Source organism: Heptranchias perlo, chromosome 25 (assembly GCF_035084215.1).
Source record: "Heptranchias perlo isolate sHepPer1 chromosome 25, sHepPer1.hap1, whole genome shotgun sequence".
NCBI classification, from domain to species: domain Eukaryota; kingdom Metazoa; phylum Chordata; class Chondrichthyes; order Hexanchiformes; family Hexanchidae; genus Heptranchias; species Heptranchias perlo.
The window spans coordinates 28,491,575-28,511,114 of record NC_090349.1 but is presented as its reverse complement, the minus strand read 5'-3'; the positions used below and the strand labels follow the sequence as shown (position 1 = coordinate 28,511,114).

Sequence of the window (19,540 nt, the reverse complement as noted above, 5' to 3'; positions counted from 1 at the left end):
TCTTTAAAAAAATGCATTAAATTTGTCAAACACAAATTGCTTTTAATAAATCCATGCTGACTGTCCTCGATTAACCCAAACATTTCTATGTGCTCATTAATTTGATCTCAAATTATAGTTTGCCCACAGCTGATGTTAGACTAATTGGTCTATAGTTACTCAGTTTATCCCTCTCTCTCTTATTAAACAGAGGTGCTACATTGGCTACCCCCCAATTCCCTAGCAACATTTGTAATATTTAAGAAGGATTAAAAAATGGTCAGAGCCTCTGCTATCTCCTCTCTGATCTCCTTCAACAGCCCTCATGTGCATCCCATCAGGGCCAAGTGAATTATCCACCTTGAGTTCTGCTAATTTTTTCAGTACACCTACCATCTGTAGACTGCAGATAAAGAGAAGTGAGGATTGTAGCTTTGCTGCATGATTTATATTGCATGTTCCTCCAAACCACTGGTAAATCTTCCTGACTAAAGCCTAGACTATGTCTTTGTCTGCAAGCTAAGGGCTTGGTTCCACTTAGGCAAGGAATCGGGGAGCATATTATTCCCTTTGGATGCTTCATTCAGGAAAACTGGTGACCTTTGTTCCACTGCTTTTCCTGACTCTATTGGCAATCTGAGACTGAGGGGAAACTAATTCCCTCCAGTGTTAGATTAGCTAGTAATTCAATCTCACAATAAGAAAAGAAAGAACATGTTATTCCTTCCAGATGAGAGTGATTGGGACTGAACTCGGGATGAGAAATTAACTTCCAGGATTCCTAATGATTTGCTGATTTTTTTCAAACTAGCAGCTTGCAGACGATAACAATAACAATACAAGAAAGTAAATTAAAAGGGCAATTTTAAAAGTGTTTGGGACTCAATAGTTGGATCATTCATTGTAGCATCGCAAAATGAACTCAAGTTTGCAAGGACAACATGGAAACATTAAAAGAGTATCGTTTGAGAAAGTGAAACCACTTACCTTCATAAACTGTTCCATAGCCTTGGAAGCCAAGGAATTGGATCTGAAAAGTGTGTTTGGATCAGCTGTATGAAAAATAAAAACTGATTACTGAATAATGCTTGGTGCAACTAAGTACTGAACTTTACAAACACACAGCAGACTGCCTTTTTACTTATTTCTTAAAAGAAGTGAATATTTCTTTATTATTTCTGGTCTGTGGACCACATTGAATGGGAATAGATCCAATTCTTGAGCAGTATAAATCAGTACAGCTAATCCCAAACGACTGATTTAGAAACAAAAAAATCTCAGCACCTTTCGAGAGCATGTAATTAATAATTAACTATGAATTATGCCAAACACCTCCACAATGATAATTACAGCAACTTCTGAGTCAAACATGTTGTTAGCACTGCCAGTTTGATTAAACTTCCCTCCATTACAGCAAAAAAAAAGTGAGGATGACATTTATGTCCCTAGCCTGTATGACTACAGCTTTGGATGATCTGGGCAACAAGAGATAACAACTTCAGACTAGTTTCTGGTGATTATCAATCCACACAAACCTACTCTTAATTCAGTGCCCATAAGCCTGGGACCCCTAGGGCTGAGCATGTGATGAATGCAATGATGAATGAATTAAGCAATCCAATATCTAAAGGGTCGATTTTAACTCCCGATGGGAGCGGACAGCAGTCCTTTGCAGGGGAAGCCCAGAAGATTTTAACAATCGGCACCTTATTTGAATGCCACCGGTCAGCTGCTTGGCTGTTTCCAGCAGAAAGCGGCAGCTGGCCCATGAGGGAGGACAAAGATCGGGTGACCTGACAGCATCAGGAGGCTGCCAACAGCAAGGTAAATCCCGGATGGAGGGTTTTGCGAGGGTCTTGCGGTTGGGCGTTTTGGGGGGGGTAAGGCTATCCTGGGATAGCAGAGGCCTGGATTTTTCTTGTGAAGCACAAAAGGAGCACTCCCACTCCTTCAGGCCCCACCGAGGAAAATTTTTTAAAGTTACTTTCAGTGACTTTGCTGGCTTCCCAACAGCTTCACCTGACAGGGTGGTGGCAGTGGGTGCTCCACTCAGGAGCAGGTTAAAATTCCATTGTGTTCCCATTTGTTAATGAGGCTCCCGCTGGAGTATGGTGGAAGCCTCGACCACCACCAAAACCAGCAGTGTTAAAATTGCAGATCGGCGGGAAATGAGGCAGTTCCATTTTATCAGTTCCCCCGCTCCTTTCCCGCTGATCGGGGAGTTAAAATTCCCCTGTAAATTTCTACTATACCGTAGAAGCCAGCGGCTGGGCGTATCCCTTTTACCATTTTAACAATATAAAAATTCTGGGAGCCGCCTTTTAAAAAAGAGCCAACCAGAGTATTTTGTCTTAGCTGTGAGAGGACTCCACAAGCAATACCTCTGCTTTATTATAAACACACATTGAGACAGTAATGGATAAAATGCAAGGCTGTCATAGTTTACGACCATTAATTTGGTTAACCAGATTGGTACGGGCTTGATAGGGGGAAAATTCACAGGCAAAAAAGAAATTGCCGCCCACCAATGGGAAAATCTGAGCCTTTCTATAAGGGGATATGGACACTTTGTAAGATATTTCTCCTTCCAGCTTTCTAATTCAGTTTTTGAAGGAAATCTAGAATCACTGGTGAACTTTGGCCCATACTATACCTAATGCAGGAGAGCTTTTAGTTGGCTAGTGTCATCTTACATAACTAGAAAAAGGATTGCTTCCAGTGAGCACTCACACATTGATCAGTAGCTTCACAAAAGTGTATCAACATTGAGTGTCCATGGTGCTTAAATTAGTTTTGAATCTTATCCGATGCTAATACTCACCCAATTTTTTTTTACAAGGCTGTGCAAACTGTCTTCTGAAGTGAACCAAGACACATTGAAGCTTTAGGCAACATTGGCTTTATGACACATGGGCTTAGACATTGGATCACACCCGAATCGGAGCACAATCCCAGTGCACACACCGAGTAAAGCCGGTGGCAGGACCGGAGCAAATTGGTCCACCGGCCGCATTAGGATAGTACTGGTGATTTGCGGGCACCATTCCCGGCCCCAGGGGCAGCTTGCCGGTCTCGGGGGGGCAGCAAGATTGGCCCGCTCGGACTCCAGCCGAGGTTTTCAGGAGAGTCCGGGGGAAGGGAGGCAATTGGAAGGAGGGGCCAGTGTGTGGCCGGCAGCAGCCCGCGGCTTTAATGGAAGTAAAAAACTTTTAAAACTTACCTTTTGGGTGGCAGCCTCCAGTGGTCCCTTTAAAGAACTCCGCGTGGGAGACTTCTACTGCCTCCCAAAGATACACAAAGCCAACACACCCGGACGTCCTATCATATCAGGCAACGGAACCCTGTGTGAGAACCTCTCTGGATACGTCGAGGGCATCCTGAAACCCATCGTACAGGGAACCCCCAGCTTCTGTCGCGACACTACAGACTTCCTAAAAAAACTCAGCACTCACGGACCAGTTGAACCAGGAACACTTCTCACCACGATGGACGTCTCGGCACTCTACACCAGTATCCCCCACGATGACGGCATCGCTGCAACAGCCTCAGTACTCAACACCAACAACAGCCAATCTCCAGACGCCATCCTACAACTCATCCGCTTCATCCTGGATCACAATGTCTTCACCTTCGATAACCAGTTCTTTACCCAAACACACGGAACAGCCATGGGGACAAAATTCGCACCCCGATACGCCAACATTTTCATGCACAAGTTCGAGCACGACTTCTTCACTGCACAGGACCTCCAACCAATGCTATACACCAGATACATCGACGACATTTTCTTCCTATGGACCCACGGCGAAGAATCACTGAATAGACGACACGATAACATCAACAAGTTCCATCCCACCATCAAACTCACCATGGACTACTCCTCAGAATCAGTTTCTTTCTTGGACACACAAATCTCCATCAAAGACGGGCACCTCAGCACCTCACTCTACCGCAAGCCCACGGACAACCTCACGATGCTCCACTTTTCCAGCTTCCACCCCAACCACGTCAAAGAGGCCATCCCCTATGGACAGGCCCTACGAATACACAGGATCTGCTCAGACGAGGAGGAACGCGATGGACACCCACAGACGCTGAAAGACGCCTTCATAAGAACGGGACATGACGCTCAACTTGTCGATCGACAGTTCCAACGGGCCACAGCGAAGAATCGCATGGACCTCCTCAGAAGACAAACGCGGGACGCAACCAACAGAGTGCCCTTCGTCGTCCAGTACGTCCCCGGAGCGGAGAAACTACGCCATGTTCTCCGCAGCCTTCAACATGTCATCAATGATGACGAACACCTCGCTATGGCCATCCCCACACCTCCACTACTCGCCTTTAAACAGCCACCCAACCTCAAACAAACCATTGTTCGCAGCAAATCACCCAGCTTTCAGGAGAACAGCATCCACGACACCACACAACCCTGCCATGGCAACCTCTGCAAGACATGCCAGATCATCGACACGGATACCACCATCACACGAGAGGACACCACCCACCAGGTACATAGTTCATACTCCTGTGACTTGGCCAACGTTGTCTACCTCATACGTTGCAGGAAAGGATGCATGGTACATTTGCGAGACCATGCAGACGCTGCGACAACGGATGAATGGACACTGCGGAACATTCGCCAGACAGGAGGGTTCCCTTCCAGTCGGGGAACACTTTAGCAGTCAAGGACATTCAGCCACCGATCTTCGGGTCAGCGTTCTCCAAGGCGGCCTTCGAGACACACGACAACGCAAATTCGTCGAGCAGAAGTTGATAGCCAAGTTCCGCACCCATGAGGACGGCCTCAACCGGGATCTTGGGTTCATGTCACGCTACACGTAACCCCACCAGCAAGGGAAAAAAAATTATCTGTTTTTAATATTCTCTCTCTCTCTGCCATTTGGGTCTCTTTCTCTCTGTCTGTGTAATTGACACAATGTATATTCAGTGTACTGGGACGTACTGTTCTCCGTGGCTGGCCCGTTTGAACACCAACGACACCTTTTGATTGGTGTGATGGTGTCCCAGCCTAATATAAGATATGCGATTTGAGAATCTTTCACTCATTCACCTGACGAAGGGGATAATCTCCGAAAGCTTGTGATTTTAAAATAAAATTGTTGGACTATAACCTGTTGTTGTAAGATTCCTTGCATTTGTCCACCCCAGTCCATCACCAGCATCTCCACATTAAAGAACTCTGGTTTGGCTGCTAAGCGCCTGAGGAAACTGACCCCAGCATGCATGGTGCGTGCTGCAATCATTAGCAGTTCAATTTGGCAAAGCGACCTGAATCAGATGTTAGGTTCATTGAAGACACAAATCAGGGGCCTAACGCTTTATTCAGATGCGTGCCCTGGACACCTACCGAGTAGCCCTATCCAATATGGCATATGGTGCACTTCCAGCGCAGAATGAGCGTGCGCATGCTGCCCGCCATATTGGACCCTTAGGTACCCGTTTTACACCTGCATTCAAATTTCTGGACCATTGATTCTGCATTTGCACAGATGCCAAAAATGGCTCGGCTGGGGTACTTGTTGTGCTCATCATTAATGTATTTAAATGGAGTATAACTATAAAACAAGCACTGAAAGGTGAGGTGGTGTTGAGGTTAATGCAGTACAAACACTTGTACTTTTAATTGTAGAGCTTTTGTAATGTAAATTATTTCATACCATTATTATTTTTGCTGTGGTTTGGCAGACTGTTAAGAGGGTGATGAGAAGTGGTGTATAGTAGGGACCTTCTCTAACATTAACAGTGCAGTATGCTACTTTGGCTATATTTACAAAGCATGGAAACATAGGTTAGCAGGAGAAAATCAGAAACTCAGTAAAGATTTGGTTATCTAACTTACAGCAGATTTAACCCCTAAAGTTAGACCATCTGGGTCACTAAAGCAGAAATCTAACCCACAGCCACAAAGTGCTTTATAACCAATGAATTACTCTCAAAGTGCAGTATTTGTTATGTAGACAAATATAGCAGCAAATTTGCACATAGCAAAGTCCCAGGTACTGCAAAGGAGATAAATGAGAATTAACTTGCATTTGGCTGTGTTGGTTGAGGAGAAAAGGAGGAGGAACAACAAGAACATGCATTTATATAGTGGCCCCCACAATTGGCAGCTGTTCTAGTGTATTCCCGCTGTAACTTCCGTGGAACGACAGGAAACGGGGACAGGGCCCAGTGTAACCAGGTCCTGGCTAGTGCCTAAATTTCTGGGATGGCCTTATGGGAGAGGAGCTTCCACCCACCCCTTACAAGTCCATCAATGTAAAGTGGGGAAGAGACTCTGAACATCGTAGTTCCAATGCCCCAGGCCTTCTTCGAGATCCAGTGTATGGTCCTACCCAGTTGTTGGCACATGAACTGTCATTTGCGCAGGTTTGACAGGATGGGCAAGACTGGTATCACCATGAGAGACAATAGCGATATCCATGCCTACAATGCCCCTTGCCCCTGCTACTGAACACTCTTCAGTGTGACCATTGATGTAAGGGCAGCAATGAGGTAAATTAAAGCCCTGCTCAAGACTTTCTCAATTCAGTTCCCCAGCATGTTAAAGTTGGACAGGAGAGCCCCAAGGCCTCTACAGCAATGATCTGAACAAACATAAGAGATACTCTGACTAGGCTTAGAACCTATACTATGATGCTTATCGAGCTGCCACATGGTCCGTAGTAGACTGCTGTACAGGGGGCTTTCCTGCATCATTGTGTAGATAATCTACACTCCTAGCCAGACTCCTAGAGTGTTTTGGTGAAGACTTGTGACTGGTGCTCATTCTCCTGCTCATACAGCAATCTCCTTTTATAAGCAGGTCCTGAGAGGTCCATATGCCGATGTTCTGCGTGTGAAGAAAGCAAGCTAACTTTTTGGCCAACAGGTTCCTGCTTCTCCACTACCTGCAGCACTTGCTTGTCCTCGTGAATGCACTGTAACTCACCCAGTGCTATCTCCTCAAACTCACTATCTATTTACTCTGCAGTAGATGTAGCTGTGCTGGTGCTTGTGTGACAGGTGGTGTGAGTGGCACAATATGCTCTGAAGTGCTGCATTCTTCACTGCCATTGGCACTGCTGGTAGACTCATCGGGAGGATGCCTACAAAACCACAAGAGGAACATACATTACAATGATGGCTCAAGACACCCCTTGCAACAGTACTTAAATGGCAATATATTACATGTTATATTATTGTGCTTGAGCATATACCTTTGTGAGAGCGAATGAGTAGGAAGAGAATCATAGAATATCACTGGTACAGAAACAGGTCATTCAGTCAATCAAGTCTGTGCCAGCCTTTTTCTCCATATGAGCTACCTAATCTAATCCCACTCTCTTGCTCAGTTCCTCTATCCTTTAATATTCCTCTTTTCCAAGCAACCGTAACTTCCTTTTGAACGACATAAAGTCCTAACTAGAGAGTGGTACTAACCCTCAGCTTGGAGAATATCTCTGGTTTAACCCTGTCTCACTCCTTGTGAAGGTTTCCATGTCAATTATATCAAACATGCCCTCCTCAAAGACCGTCAATGGTCTGAAAATTTGGAACCCTTCTGTATATTTTGCTGTTATGATAAACAAACAAAGAGCTGTCAGGTTGTCTGAGTGCTTTGAATGAAGCAGCAGTAAATGTGCACTAGGTTAACAGGAAACACTCTGCTGCCCCTTCTACTGGTTACAGGTAACTGTTGGATACAGTTATTCTCCTTGTGAATTTGCTACCAACTCTGATGAGTGTTGGAGACAGCATTCAATGTGGCAGCTACCCCCTCCTGGACATTCTGCATTGCTCTCCGCTAGAGTGCCAACCCTCCTTACACACATACATCAGTGAAGTCTGGTAGTCTTCTGCTTGTGCACTCCATAACAAATGGGGCAACCCTATTTTGCTCCACTGCAGTTTTTTTTCAGTACCTCCTCTGCTTCCCTTTGACTGGCTACTGCAGTTCTTTAAACAGCTGCAGCAGAGCTCAAAAATTCCAGTCAGGTGAAGGCAAGTCCCCACAGGCAGCCTACTGGGCAGGTGCGAACATTAAATAGCTGATCGGCTGCTAAGGCGATAGTTCAGGCAGGAATGGGCATGCACAACAAGTCAGGCACATATCCTAGCAAGCACTGTTGCTGCTCCAGAATCGCATGAATAGGAATTTTTACCCTCTGATGTCAAACAATGAAGTGCAGTTACAAAGTTCATGTCTGCACTATATCTTCTCTCGAGGTCAGCGTGGCCAGTCATTCCCATAAGTGGATCTCGCGTCCCCTGGATCCCCTCTGAACTGGAAAGCCCCTTTACCATCCAATGTCTAGCTAAACAATAACATACCCAGGGATTCTAACAATAGACCACTCATTATGTGTGCGGGACATTTATGTCACGTGCATTCTGCTACCTTTCATAAAATGGACTGATTAGCACATTAGTGGAACGAGGCCACTTGTAAATCAACAAACTGGTTTACTCTTCATGTAATATATGAATGAATACAAATAGTTTCTAAGTGAGATTCAATCAATTCCCTACTGCTCTTCGTACTATAAAAATGGTAAATTGTACAAGTTTCCCATTTGTCATGAGCTAAACCAACTTTACATGTCAGCAGTCCCTGAACTGGCTGGCATTAATTTTACATTTTGAATAAAGATAACTGTCACATTTAATGTGCAAGCAACCCTGGACTATGCTTAATGACACCCATTTCCGTTCTTCTCAAAACTGATGTGGATGGCAGTATTAATGGCTAGCTCATTTCCCCTCAGGAGAGCCCATCAAAATTCCTATCAACACTTCGTTCAACATCTACAGGATTTTTACTATCAAGTCAGAGAAGTATGCTGGAACTCTGGGAATTAACCCTTTGTAATCTGAACTTGACTTTATATCACAAAGATAAAGGGCCGGACTTTGCTATAAAAATAACGTTATGATAAGTCTTAATTACTGCCAAACAACCTCTCTGGCACTGAAAATTAACTTTTACAACTGTGGAGTCTCATTCCTTCATATTTTAATTATTGTTGGACTTTTTTTTTTACTTTTTCTTTCAGTCTCTTTTATCTCTGTCTCTTAATTCAACCTTTCTTACCCTCTCTTTATTTCTCTTTCTGTACCTGATTTGACATTGAATTCACTATTCCAACTTACACTTCCTGGTTCTGACTTTGAGCTGTTCTTAACGACACTTCAAAGTGACTGGTTAAGGAGATACACAGCTGCTTGCCCTGTTCACACAGGTCCCAGATGTCCTGTAGAGGGCGCCACGCTGTTTGGCTCTCTAATTTACAGTAAATTGTCGTGCAAAATCTCAAAGAAAGTCTATGGACAAGTGCAAGTCTAACAAACCTCGCCGCTCACAGCAAAATCCGGCCCAATATAAATTAAAACAAATATCGCTTCCTGGTCAACTAAGTAAACATCTCAAGATGCTACAAACCCTTTGGGATGTTTTGCTATGTTGAAGGAGCTATACAAGCACAAGTTATTATCATTTATTTGCCAATCTTCAACTTCTGCAAATACTGAAACAGAACAAATGGTTGTTCTAAGTATTTTAGATACAGAGGCTCTAGACCTCATTACAGCCTTGGTCCAAACATGGACAAAAGAGCTGAATTCCAGAGGTGAGGTGAGAGTGACATCAAGGCAGCATTTGACCGAGTGTGGCACCAAGGAGCCCTAGTAAAATTGAAGTCAATGGGAATCAGGGGGAAAACTCTCCAGTGGCTGGAGTCATACCTAGCACAAAGGAAGATGGTAGTGGTTGTTGGAGGCCAATCATCTCAGCCCCAGAACATTGCTGCAGGAGTTCCTCAGGGCAGTGTCCTAGGCCCAACCATCTTCAGATGCTTCATCAATGACCTTCCCTCCACAATAAGGTCAGAAATGGGGATGTTCGCTGATGATTGCACAGTGTTCAGTTCCATTCGCAACCCCTCAAAAAATGAAGCAGTCTGAGCCCGCATGCAGCAAGACCTGGCCAACATCCAGACTTGGGCTCATAAGTGGCAAGTAACATTCGCGCCAGAGAAGTGCCAGGCAATGACCATCTCCAACAAGAGAGAGTCTAACCACCTCCCCTTGACATTCAACGGCATTACCATCGCCGAATCCCCCACCATCAACATCCTGGGGGTCACCATTGACCAGAAACTTAACTGGACCAGCCATATAAATACTGTGGCTACGAGAGCAGGTCAGAGGCTGGGTATTCTGCGGCGAGTGACTCACCTCCTGACTCCCCAAAGCCTTTCCACCATCTACAAGGCACAAGTCAGGAGTGTGATGGAATACTCTCCACTTGCTTGGATGAGTGCAGCTCCAACAACACTTAAGAAGCTCGACACCATCCAAGATAAAGCAGCCCGCTTGATTGGCACCCCATCCACCACCCTGAACATTCACTCCCTTCACCACCGGCGCACTGTGGCTGCAGTGTGTACCATACCATCCACAGGATGCACTGCAGCAACTCGCCAAGGCTTCTTCGACAGCACCTCCCAAACCCGCGACCTCTACCACCTAGAAGGACAAGAGCAGCAGGCACATGGGAACAACACCACCTGCACGTTCCCCTCCAAGTCACACACCATCCCGACTTGGAAATATATTGCCGTTCCTTCGTCGTCGCTGGGTCAAAATCCTGGAACTCCCTTCCTAACAGCATTGTGGGAGAACCGTCACCACACGGACTGCAGCGGTTCAAAAAGGCGGCTCACCACCACCTTCTCAAGGGCAATTAGGGATGGGCAATAAATGCCGGCCTCGCCAGCGATGCCCACATCCCATGAACGAATAAAAAAAATTTTAGAGGACAGATGCATTTAGGGAATCACATAATGTAAAAAATGGAATTCTGTTCCTTTTGAAACATAATATTATTTACTATGGAAAAAAGCCTTGCATTTCCTTTTGAAATGTAGATTATTCTAACCAGAATGCCAGTTCACCGATTGCTGATGTGTGTGATCAGAACCAATTCCTGCTGTTGACTTTGTCAACCTTGAACTCAGGAGCATCATAAATAGATCACTCTGTGTAGCTTCCATCAGCAGGGATTGCCTCTTTTAATTAAAACGATAAGGAGACACTGGGCTGCCCCAGTGCTATCAAACAAGAACAAACAAAAGTGCCCTCTTTTAAAGGGCCACAACTAATAGAAAACAAAATTATAAAAAACAAAGGGAACTTATCATAGAATGATAGAAAGATTACAGCATAGAAGGAGGCCATTCGGCCCATCGAGTCCGTGCCGGCTCTATGCAAGAGCAATCCAGCTAGATAAAATAATAATTCTATTATCCATGTCGACTATGCCGCCAGTCCCTGCGGTGCCCACCGGTCGCAGAAGGCCTCAAGTGTACCGGCGGACACCGCGTGTTTAGCAAGGGATGAGGTTCATTCAATGCCAGCCGGTCATATTTTCCCAGATTAATACCAGCAAAGACCCTTCACTTCAGTGGGAGGCTCTCACAAGTGCAATTGCTTGGTCTGTTTCCATAGTAATGGTAACCTAATCACTGCTAATTAATGAAATGCTCAATTAGGGCAGTGGCTTTGTCTTCCTAGGCAGCACTCTGTTCTAATGTTTTGTTTTCCCAAACAAAGTGCTACAAATTACCTCTCAGCTTGTCGCTTGATGTTGTCCGCTACTGCGTTACATGGCGGCAATACTTCTCTCGATAACATTTAGCAAGATGTCTGTTTTTCAGCAGATAACAATTCAATCTCTCAAACCAATTCACTGGTTACAATTCTAAACAAATCCCCACTGAGACTCACTAATGTATCTCATGATAACCAAGGCTACCTCTGTTAAAAAACTAGTCAGAATGACTAAGCATGAAAGTATAAGACTAAGCATTTAAAGTATAAAAACTTCAATACAGATCAGCCATGGTCTCTGATATGGTCTACACTGGGAAGATTTTTCCCTTCTAATTGCCATTAATATTAGTCAGCACTTTTAAACTTTTTTAAATTTAAAAGCCAGCTGCTACAGTTAAATGTAACTCCCCCCCATGAGGCAGGAATAAAGTGTGTTTCTTCATTTTATTAATGATTCCTTACTTTGTGCGTCGTGATAAGACTAGCTGTCAGTAGGTGCTCTGTATGGGTCAATTTCCATTACAAAAGATAGGAGGAAAATACCTCTTTGTACTGATGATAGAGCCCAAAATACCTCAGTAGTGGTTCACAGCTGTTGTGCACGGGTGAAAATGTAGCCCATTCTTTATGGCTCCTTGATTAAGAAGGTGCAATTAATTCCAATTAAATGAATGCCTCATAATTGGTTTTGGATGTTCAATATTTATTCATTTTCATGCTAAACACATTGTGTTAATTCCTGCTAACTAAATATTCTACCCCTTTTATGTAATACGCAATATGTATTAGTTTTCCACTGTGTTGAACCTGCTTCACTTATACCATCAGCAAATTTGGCAATGACATGGAACTGAGCATGTCCAGGCTTGGGCTCATAAGTGGCAAGTAACATTCGCGCCAGATAAGTGCCAGGCAATGACCATCTCCAACAAGAGAGAGTCTAACCACCTCCCCTTGACATTCAACGGCATTACCATCGCCGAATCCCCCACCATCAACATCCTGGGGGTCACCATTGACCAGAAACTTAACTGGACCAGCCATATAAATACTGTGGCTACGAGAGCAGGTCAGAGGCTGGGTATTCTGCGGCGAGTGACTCACCTCCTGACTCCCCAAAGCCTTTCCACCATCTACAAGGCACAAGTCAGGAGTGTGATGGAATACTCTCCACTTGCCTGGATGAGTGCAGCTCCAACAACACTCAAGAAGCTCGACACCATCCAAGATAAAGCAGCCCGCTTGATTGGCACCCCATCCACCACCCTAAACATTCACTCCCTTCACCACCGGCGCACTGTGGCTGCAGTGTGTACCATCCACAGGATGCACTGCAGCAACTCGCCAAGGCTTCTTCGACAGCACCTCCCAAACCCGCGACCTCTACCACCTAGAAGGACAAGGGCAGCAGGCGCATGGGAACAACACCACCTGCACGTTCCCCTCCAAGTCACACACCATCCCGACTTGGAAATATATCGCCGTTCCTTCACCGTCACTGGGTCAAAATCCTGGAACTCCCTTCCTAACAGCACTGTGGGAGAACCGTCACCACACGGACTGCAGCGGTTCAAGAAGGCGGCTCACCACCACCTTCTCGAGGGCAATTAGGGATGGGCAATAAATGCTGGCCTTGCCAGCGACGCCCACATCCCGTGAACGAATAAAAAAAAAAAGATTTGCATAGATTTACATAGAAATTACAACACGGAAACAGACCATTCGGCCCATTCAGTCCATGTTGGTGTTTATTCTTCACGTGAACAGTAGGCTAATTCCATATGCTTGTCCTGTTCTCTTATCCTTTTCTTCCCCTTTCCTTCAACCATCTACCTAACCTATTCCTAAATACCTGCTTCAGTCATTAACTCTAGTCGTACATTCCACAGCCTCCCAACCCTGTGTAAAAAGGCTTCTCCTGCTCTCTGTTCTAAATCTCTTGCATTTAATCTTCTATCTACGTCCCCGTGTTCTAGATGGCTCAATCATTGGAAACAGTCTCTTTCTAAAGACCCTGTCCCATCATATGGACAGTTGTCCCAAAGTTGTGATTGTAGCTTTAACGCTACTACACATGCACGTGTGCCATAAGCTGCGGTCATGACTTTCTCAGTCTGGCCACAGTCATTCTCTAATTTGAAGGAAGTTTGCACAGGCTAGCAATGTTGAAAGTGCATTCTGTTCTGTAAAAGCAGGCTGACAAGAGCTCACTAATGGCCAGACCCCAAAATGGTAATCTGAGGCCAAATACCACAGACACAAGCTGTTTATTTTTGCTACCCGCCAGCCTTCCAGGAAGGTTTTACCTGCTCAGGCATGAATGCTAGGTCATTTAATGGGGCATTACATTTACAGGCTGCATGACACCTGCTATACAGGAGAATGCATCACCGTCCAGGGTTTCGACTGGTGCACATGCCAACCTGCGATTTTCGCCCTGCTCATTTTAACATACAGGAAAATCACAGGCTGGCAATCACACAAGCAGAAAACCCGGCAACTATTTTTACCATCAACCAAACTACAGCAAAAAATACTGGTATAAACAGTCTATAATACAGGAGCTCTAAAAATGATTGTAGAAGTGTGCAAAACAAATGTGCAATAGAAAATTCTTACATTTGGCTGTGTATTCCCAGTAAGTGAATAACATCTTAAAATAAACAGATCATCCACTTAACATGGACCGACTTAACGCGATAATGCTCTTAATAGAATCAGTTTGGTATTGCTCCCGGAAATACTGGGGTGAATTCCACTGCCGTAACTTTGGTGGAAAGCCCATTTGTGTGTGTAAACGGAATTTCTGCCGACCGGCAATAACAGAACGGGAGAAGCTCTGAGGAAATTCACCTTCAGTATCTTAGACAGGTTAAACCACCGACTTAAAACACATGCTAAAAACGAATGGGCCAAATTTTGCCGTGGCAGGGCATTTAACTGCTCCTGCCATTCGTTAGACGTGGCTTTGCACGTTTAGGTTTTAACATTTTTTGCATGGCAAGTTGCTGAAAGTATGAGCTGATAACGTCGCAGTGAGGGAAACCGGGCATCTGGGACCTGAGTGAACAGGACAAGCAACTGGGTATCTCCTTAATCAATCAGACTGAAGGATTGTGAAATGAACAGCACAAGGACTGAGTAGGAAATGTAAATTAGATTGGGTGAATTTAATGTCAAATCAGATACAGAAAGAGAAATAAAGAGAAGAGAAAGATTGGATTATGAGAGAGAGAAAAAAGAGACAGAAAGGAACAGTAAAAAAATTAATTTAATATCCTGAATGAATGAGACTCTACACTTGCAACAGTTAATTTTCAATGCCAAAGAGGTTGTTTGACGGTAATTAACACTTATCACATCGTTAAAGGGTACTTAGACTGAAATGGACAAGACTTAAGTTTCTGTGGTGAGTTTAGTTCATATCTACCGCGTAAATACAGCAACTTTACGCCATTCAATGCATTTCAATGGTGAGGCAGACAGCGAGATGCCGTTTGCGTGAAGCTAACAGTGGAGCTGTGCAACTCGGACAGCAACTTTTCGATTTTTGAGTTTAACCGCACATCTGCCCCTCGCCTGAAGTTGCTGTAGTATTTGCGCATAAATATTTTGACAGCAAAATCTGGGCCAATGTGTTTATTGCTGGGAATGCTGTGGAAGTGCATTGTAGAAGTGGATTCAAGATGTAATTAGATGTGTTTCTGCAGAAAGAAGGGATTCAGGGATATGTGCGGAGGGGATTAGGTACGTTTGGTTTATTAAGAAGGAATGAGCTTACTGGCCTTTTCCTGTTCCTAAAAATTCTTATGTTCGTAATTGCTTTCACGTTGCGCTGAGACCTGGTCTGATGGAGCTGAGTCCTGATGCCTGGGTCTCAAGCAGCCGGCTGCAAGTAAATTTGCCAGGATTCACTTAAACTGCTGGCCACAAAGATCCAGTACAACTTAACATATCCTGGCAGGTTTACTTACAGACTGCAGTCAGTTGTACAAGACCTACGATCGAGCAGCATCAGGACAGGTCTTAGCACAATATGAAAGCAGCTTTACTCACACCATGGTTCAGTTGCTCCACCCAGCTAAATAATTCCTATTGCTGACAATGTCACAGGCATGTAGTCTCTGCAAAACCAAACATTAGCTGCTGCACTAACTTCTTTTAAAAAAAAGTACAAAAATTTATAGCAGAAACAGAAAATGCAATAGGGTTCCACTGGATAAAATATTTATCAACATCCCTGCAACTATTTGCTTCTGCTTTATTCAGGTTTGCTCATTGGATAAGCAATAAACCAACTGGACCCTGACACGCTTCCTCCATTATACCTTACTTGTCATTTTTAAAGCAACCACCAATATTGATCCTGAGGCATTAATTAACGTTATAAAGTGGCTTTCCATGTGGAACTTTGTCAAAAGCCTTTTGAAAGTCGAGGTTTACCCCTCCACAGAGCTTACCACAGTCCACCTGGGTTACCACTTCCTCAAAGAAATCGGGACAGAATTTTCCCCTTCTCAATCCCTATTTTCAGCTCACTTACAAATGAATCCCAAAACTTGCATGGTACAAATTAACATACGTGGAAATGCTGAGAATCGGACAGCATTCACAGTATTACCAGTGGCCGACATAATGATTGGGTGGAGTTACTGAATCTGGTTGGTAAAATGTGGAAGATGCATCTTGCCAACCATCAAAATACAAATTTCTCTGAGACACTCCAACAACAAAAACTACTTGCATTTATATAGCATCTTTAAGGTCGTAAAATGTCTTATGACACTGCACAGGAGTGTCATCAAACAAAATTTGACACTGAGCCACTTAAGGAAATATTAGGACAGGTGACCAAAAGCTTGGTCAAAGAGGTAGGTTTTAAGGAGCGTCTTAAAGGAGAGAGACGTAGTAAGGCAGAGAGGTTTAGGGAGGGAATTCCAGAGCTTAGGGCCTAGGCAGCTGAAGGCACGGCCGCCAATGGTGGAACGATGAAAATCGGGGATGTGCAAGAAGCAAGAATTGGAGGAGCGCAGAGATCGCGGAGGGTTGTAGGGCTGGAGGAGGTTACAGAGAGGTGAGGCCATGAAAGGATTTGAAAACAAGGATGAGAATTTTAAAATCAAGGCAATGCCAGACCTGGAGCCAATGTGAGTTAGCGAGCAGAGGGGTGCTGGGTGAACGAGACTTAGTGCGAGTTAGGATATGGGCAGCAGAGTTTTGGGTGAGCTCAAGTTTACAGAGGGTGCAAGGTGGGAGACCGGCCAAGAGAACATTGGAATAGGCGAGTCTAGAGGTAACAAAGACATGGGTGAGAGTTTCAGCAGCAGATGAGCTGAGGGAGGGGCGGACTCCAGACAGGCACTGAACTCTCAGGCAGTCCTAAAGATATGCCATGGCATGGCAAGGTAAACACAATGAACAAAGTTGGGTAGAAAGTTATTTCAATGTCACCTCATCAGTGGCAATCGGAGGGATCGGGCATATTGCATGTTCTCGGGCTAGTGATGCCATTTTGCCAGAGGATAGGAAGTGGAATTTACAGAAATGTCTGGAAGGTTGGAGTCTGCACTCAAATCCCAGGGGCAATGGATCAGCTAGTGTGTGTACCAAGCTTAATTTGCTAGATATTCCCCTTCAGCACAGACAGGGGTAATGGACTTCTTGGTCTTCAGGATCGCTTGTAATACTATGTAGCAATTGTAATGAGCCAATGGTGAATTTCCTAGATGAGAGCATGCAGATGTTTTGAAAATGCAGCATTTGTCACAGTGACTCTCTCCCCAGGCTACCCATGGCTCCAACAGGCAGTTGACACTAAAGATTTGGAAGAGAAAAATTACAGGCCAATTTATGACTTTCTGTCTATTTTGAGAATGGAGTCCAGAATTCTAAGCATTGTTTCATAAACTATTTTGAACAAGTAAAATTCAAAAATAAAAGAATTGGGAGGCTCTTTGACAGGAGGTTCCAATGCCAAAAAGTGACCACAAATTATTATTTGAAGTGTTAAAAATCTCTTAGCTATGGTTATGTTTTGCAACAGGCAATCTATCAATCAGTCACTTGTGGCCTGACCTTGGCCTACTGCCTGACTGTCAAAGCTGCTAACACTGGCATACAAATCGAAGGGGAGCTTCCCCCAGACATGAGGTATGTCTCGTGCTTTAATATTACTGCAGTGCCATCAATCAGGAGGCTATTTTGGCAATGCTCTCCCAAGACCCATTTGGCACCAAGCTGTACTCTAAAAGAGCCTTTAGTTACAGCCTTTCTATCATCAGCCACAGGGTCTCATATCTTGATTCTTCCACAAAGGAGGGCACATCTAATTCTGTTGGATCAAAATCTTGATGCTCTGGAGCTAAGTGATTTTATTTTCATATTTTGGAAACACGTCCCCGAGTGGCTCCGCTCACACAAGTTCGTTCAAGGCCATAAATAACCCTGTTCTTGCCTGTGCCTATGGTTCTCTTTTCTCACCCTCTGCCTGTGTGTACTTGTGGTTCTCTTCTCTCTAACCCTGCATGTGCTTTTTTCTTCTCTCCATCTCTTGTGTATCTGTTTTTCCTCTTTGCGTATCTGTGTCTATACGGTGACTGGAAGTCCCTCTGTATCTTTCTTTGCCACTTTCTCTCCCTCTCCATATGTCTGAACTTCTGTCTCTTGATGTCTGATTTTCTCTCTACGTTACTCTCTCCTTGGGTCTGAATGTTTTTGATGCTATGCATCTGACCATCTCCCTCTCTCCCTCAGTATGTCTAAACTCTATTCTTCCTTGCTAATGCAAACACTCACTCACGCTCTCTCTCTCTCTCTCTCTCTCTCCAGGCATCTGAATTTCCCATATAGTTATGAGGAGAGATTTGAGATACTGAGACTATTTCTGCTGGAGCAGAGAAAGATAAAAGGAGATTTATTGGAATTTTTTAAAAATATGACAGATTTTGATAGGATAAAACGGGAAAAACTATTTTCTCTGGTTGGGGAGACAGTGATGAAGGATGATCAATTTAAAACTGCCACAAAGAGAGTGAGGAGAGAAGCAAAGAGATATTTCTTACTCAGAGTTGTTGACGTGATTGGGCCTTCAATAATTGGAACAGGTAGCAGAGAGCAGGAGGCCGAAAGCTCAGCAGAGCTGCCAGAATTGCCAACAGGATAGGGGGAGGGAGGAAATGAGGAGACCGCTAGACAGGAATTCCGTACATTGAATGGAGAACAGATAATTGCCCAGGGAACAGGGTCTCCTGGGGAAGAAAAAAAGAGGCTGGCGGATGAAAGTGGACTTTCATGATACCCGCAAATAGAGCGTAAGAAAGAACTTACATTATGTAGCACCTTTCCCAACCCCAGCACATCCCAAAGTGCTTCAAAGCCAATGAGGTACTTTTGAAGTGTAATCACTGATTTTATGTAGGGACATGCAGCAGCCAATTTGCACATAGCATGTTCCACAAACAGCAATGAGATAAATGACCAGATAAACTGTTATTAGTGATGTTGGTTGAGGCCAATGTTGGCCAGAACACCGGGACAACTCCTCAACTCTTCCTTGAATGGTGCCATGGGAACTTTTACGTCCACCCGAGAGGGCGGGGTTTAATGTCAGTACTGTATTGACACCTAAAAAAAATATGCCTGGAAATTGTTGAGGGCGTAGAGGAGACGTGCAAGGGACAAAAGTTAAAATGTGAAAAGGTACACTGAAAAATATAAAAAGTAAACAGTTCAACTAAACTACTTACCTGTTACAGTTGAAAACAAATATGGTGGAGAATCGGAGCTATATAAAAAAAATTCTACAGCAGCACCCTGTAGTCAGAGTATGGAACTGCAGGCAGACTCACGCCAAGCTCTGTAACAGGGGAATAAGGTTTTTGTGACTGAAAAATGTGACAAATGGCTGAGTGCTATACAAGAGTCACAGAGAATTACAAATGTAACA

At 44.3% G+C, this 19,540-nt stretch overlaps 1 protein-coding gene across 1 annotated transcript in view; it reads right to left on the bottom strand.

The window, feature by feature from the left end:
* Window positions 1-19,540, bottom strand: part of LOC137342166 (rasGAP-activating-like protein 1) — a 213,856-nt gene that overhangs the window by 63,816 nt on the left and 130,500 nt on the right. Inside the window, exon 12 of the mRNA XM_068005891.1 lies at window positions 967-1,031. Coding sequence (XP_067861992.1) covers window positions 967-1,031 — 65 coding nt within the window. The remainder of the gene's footprint in view (window positions 1-966; window positions 1,032-19,540) is intronic.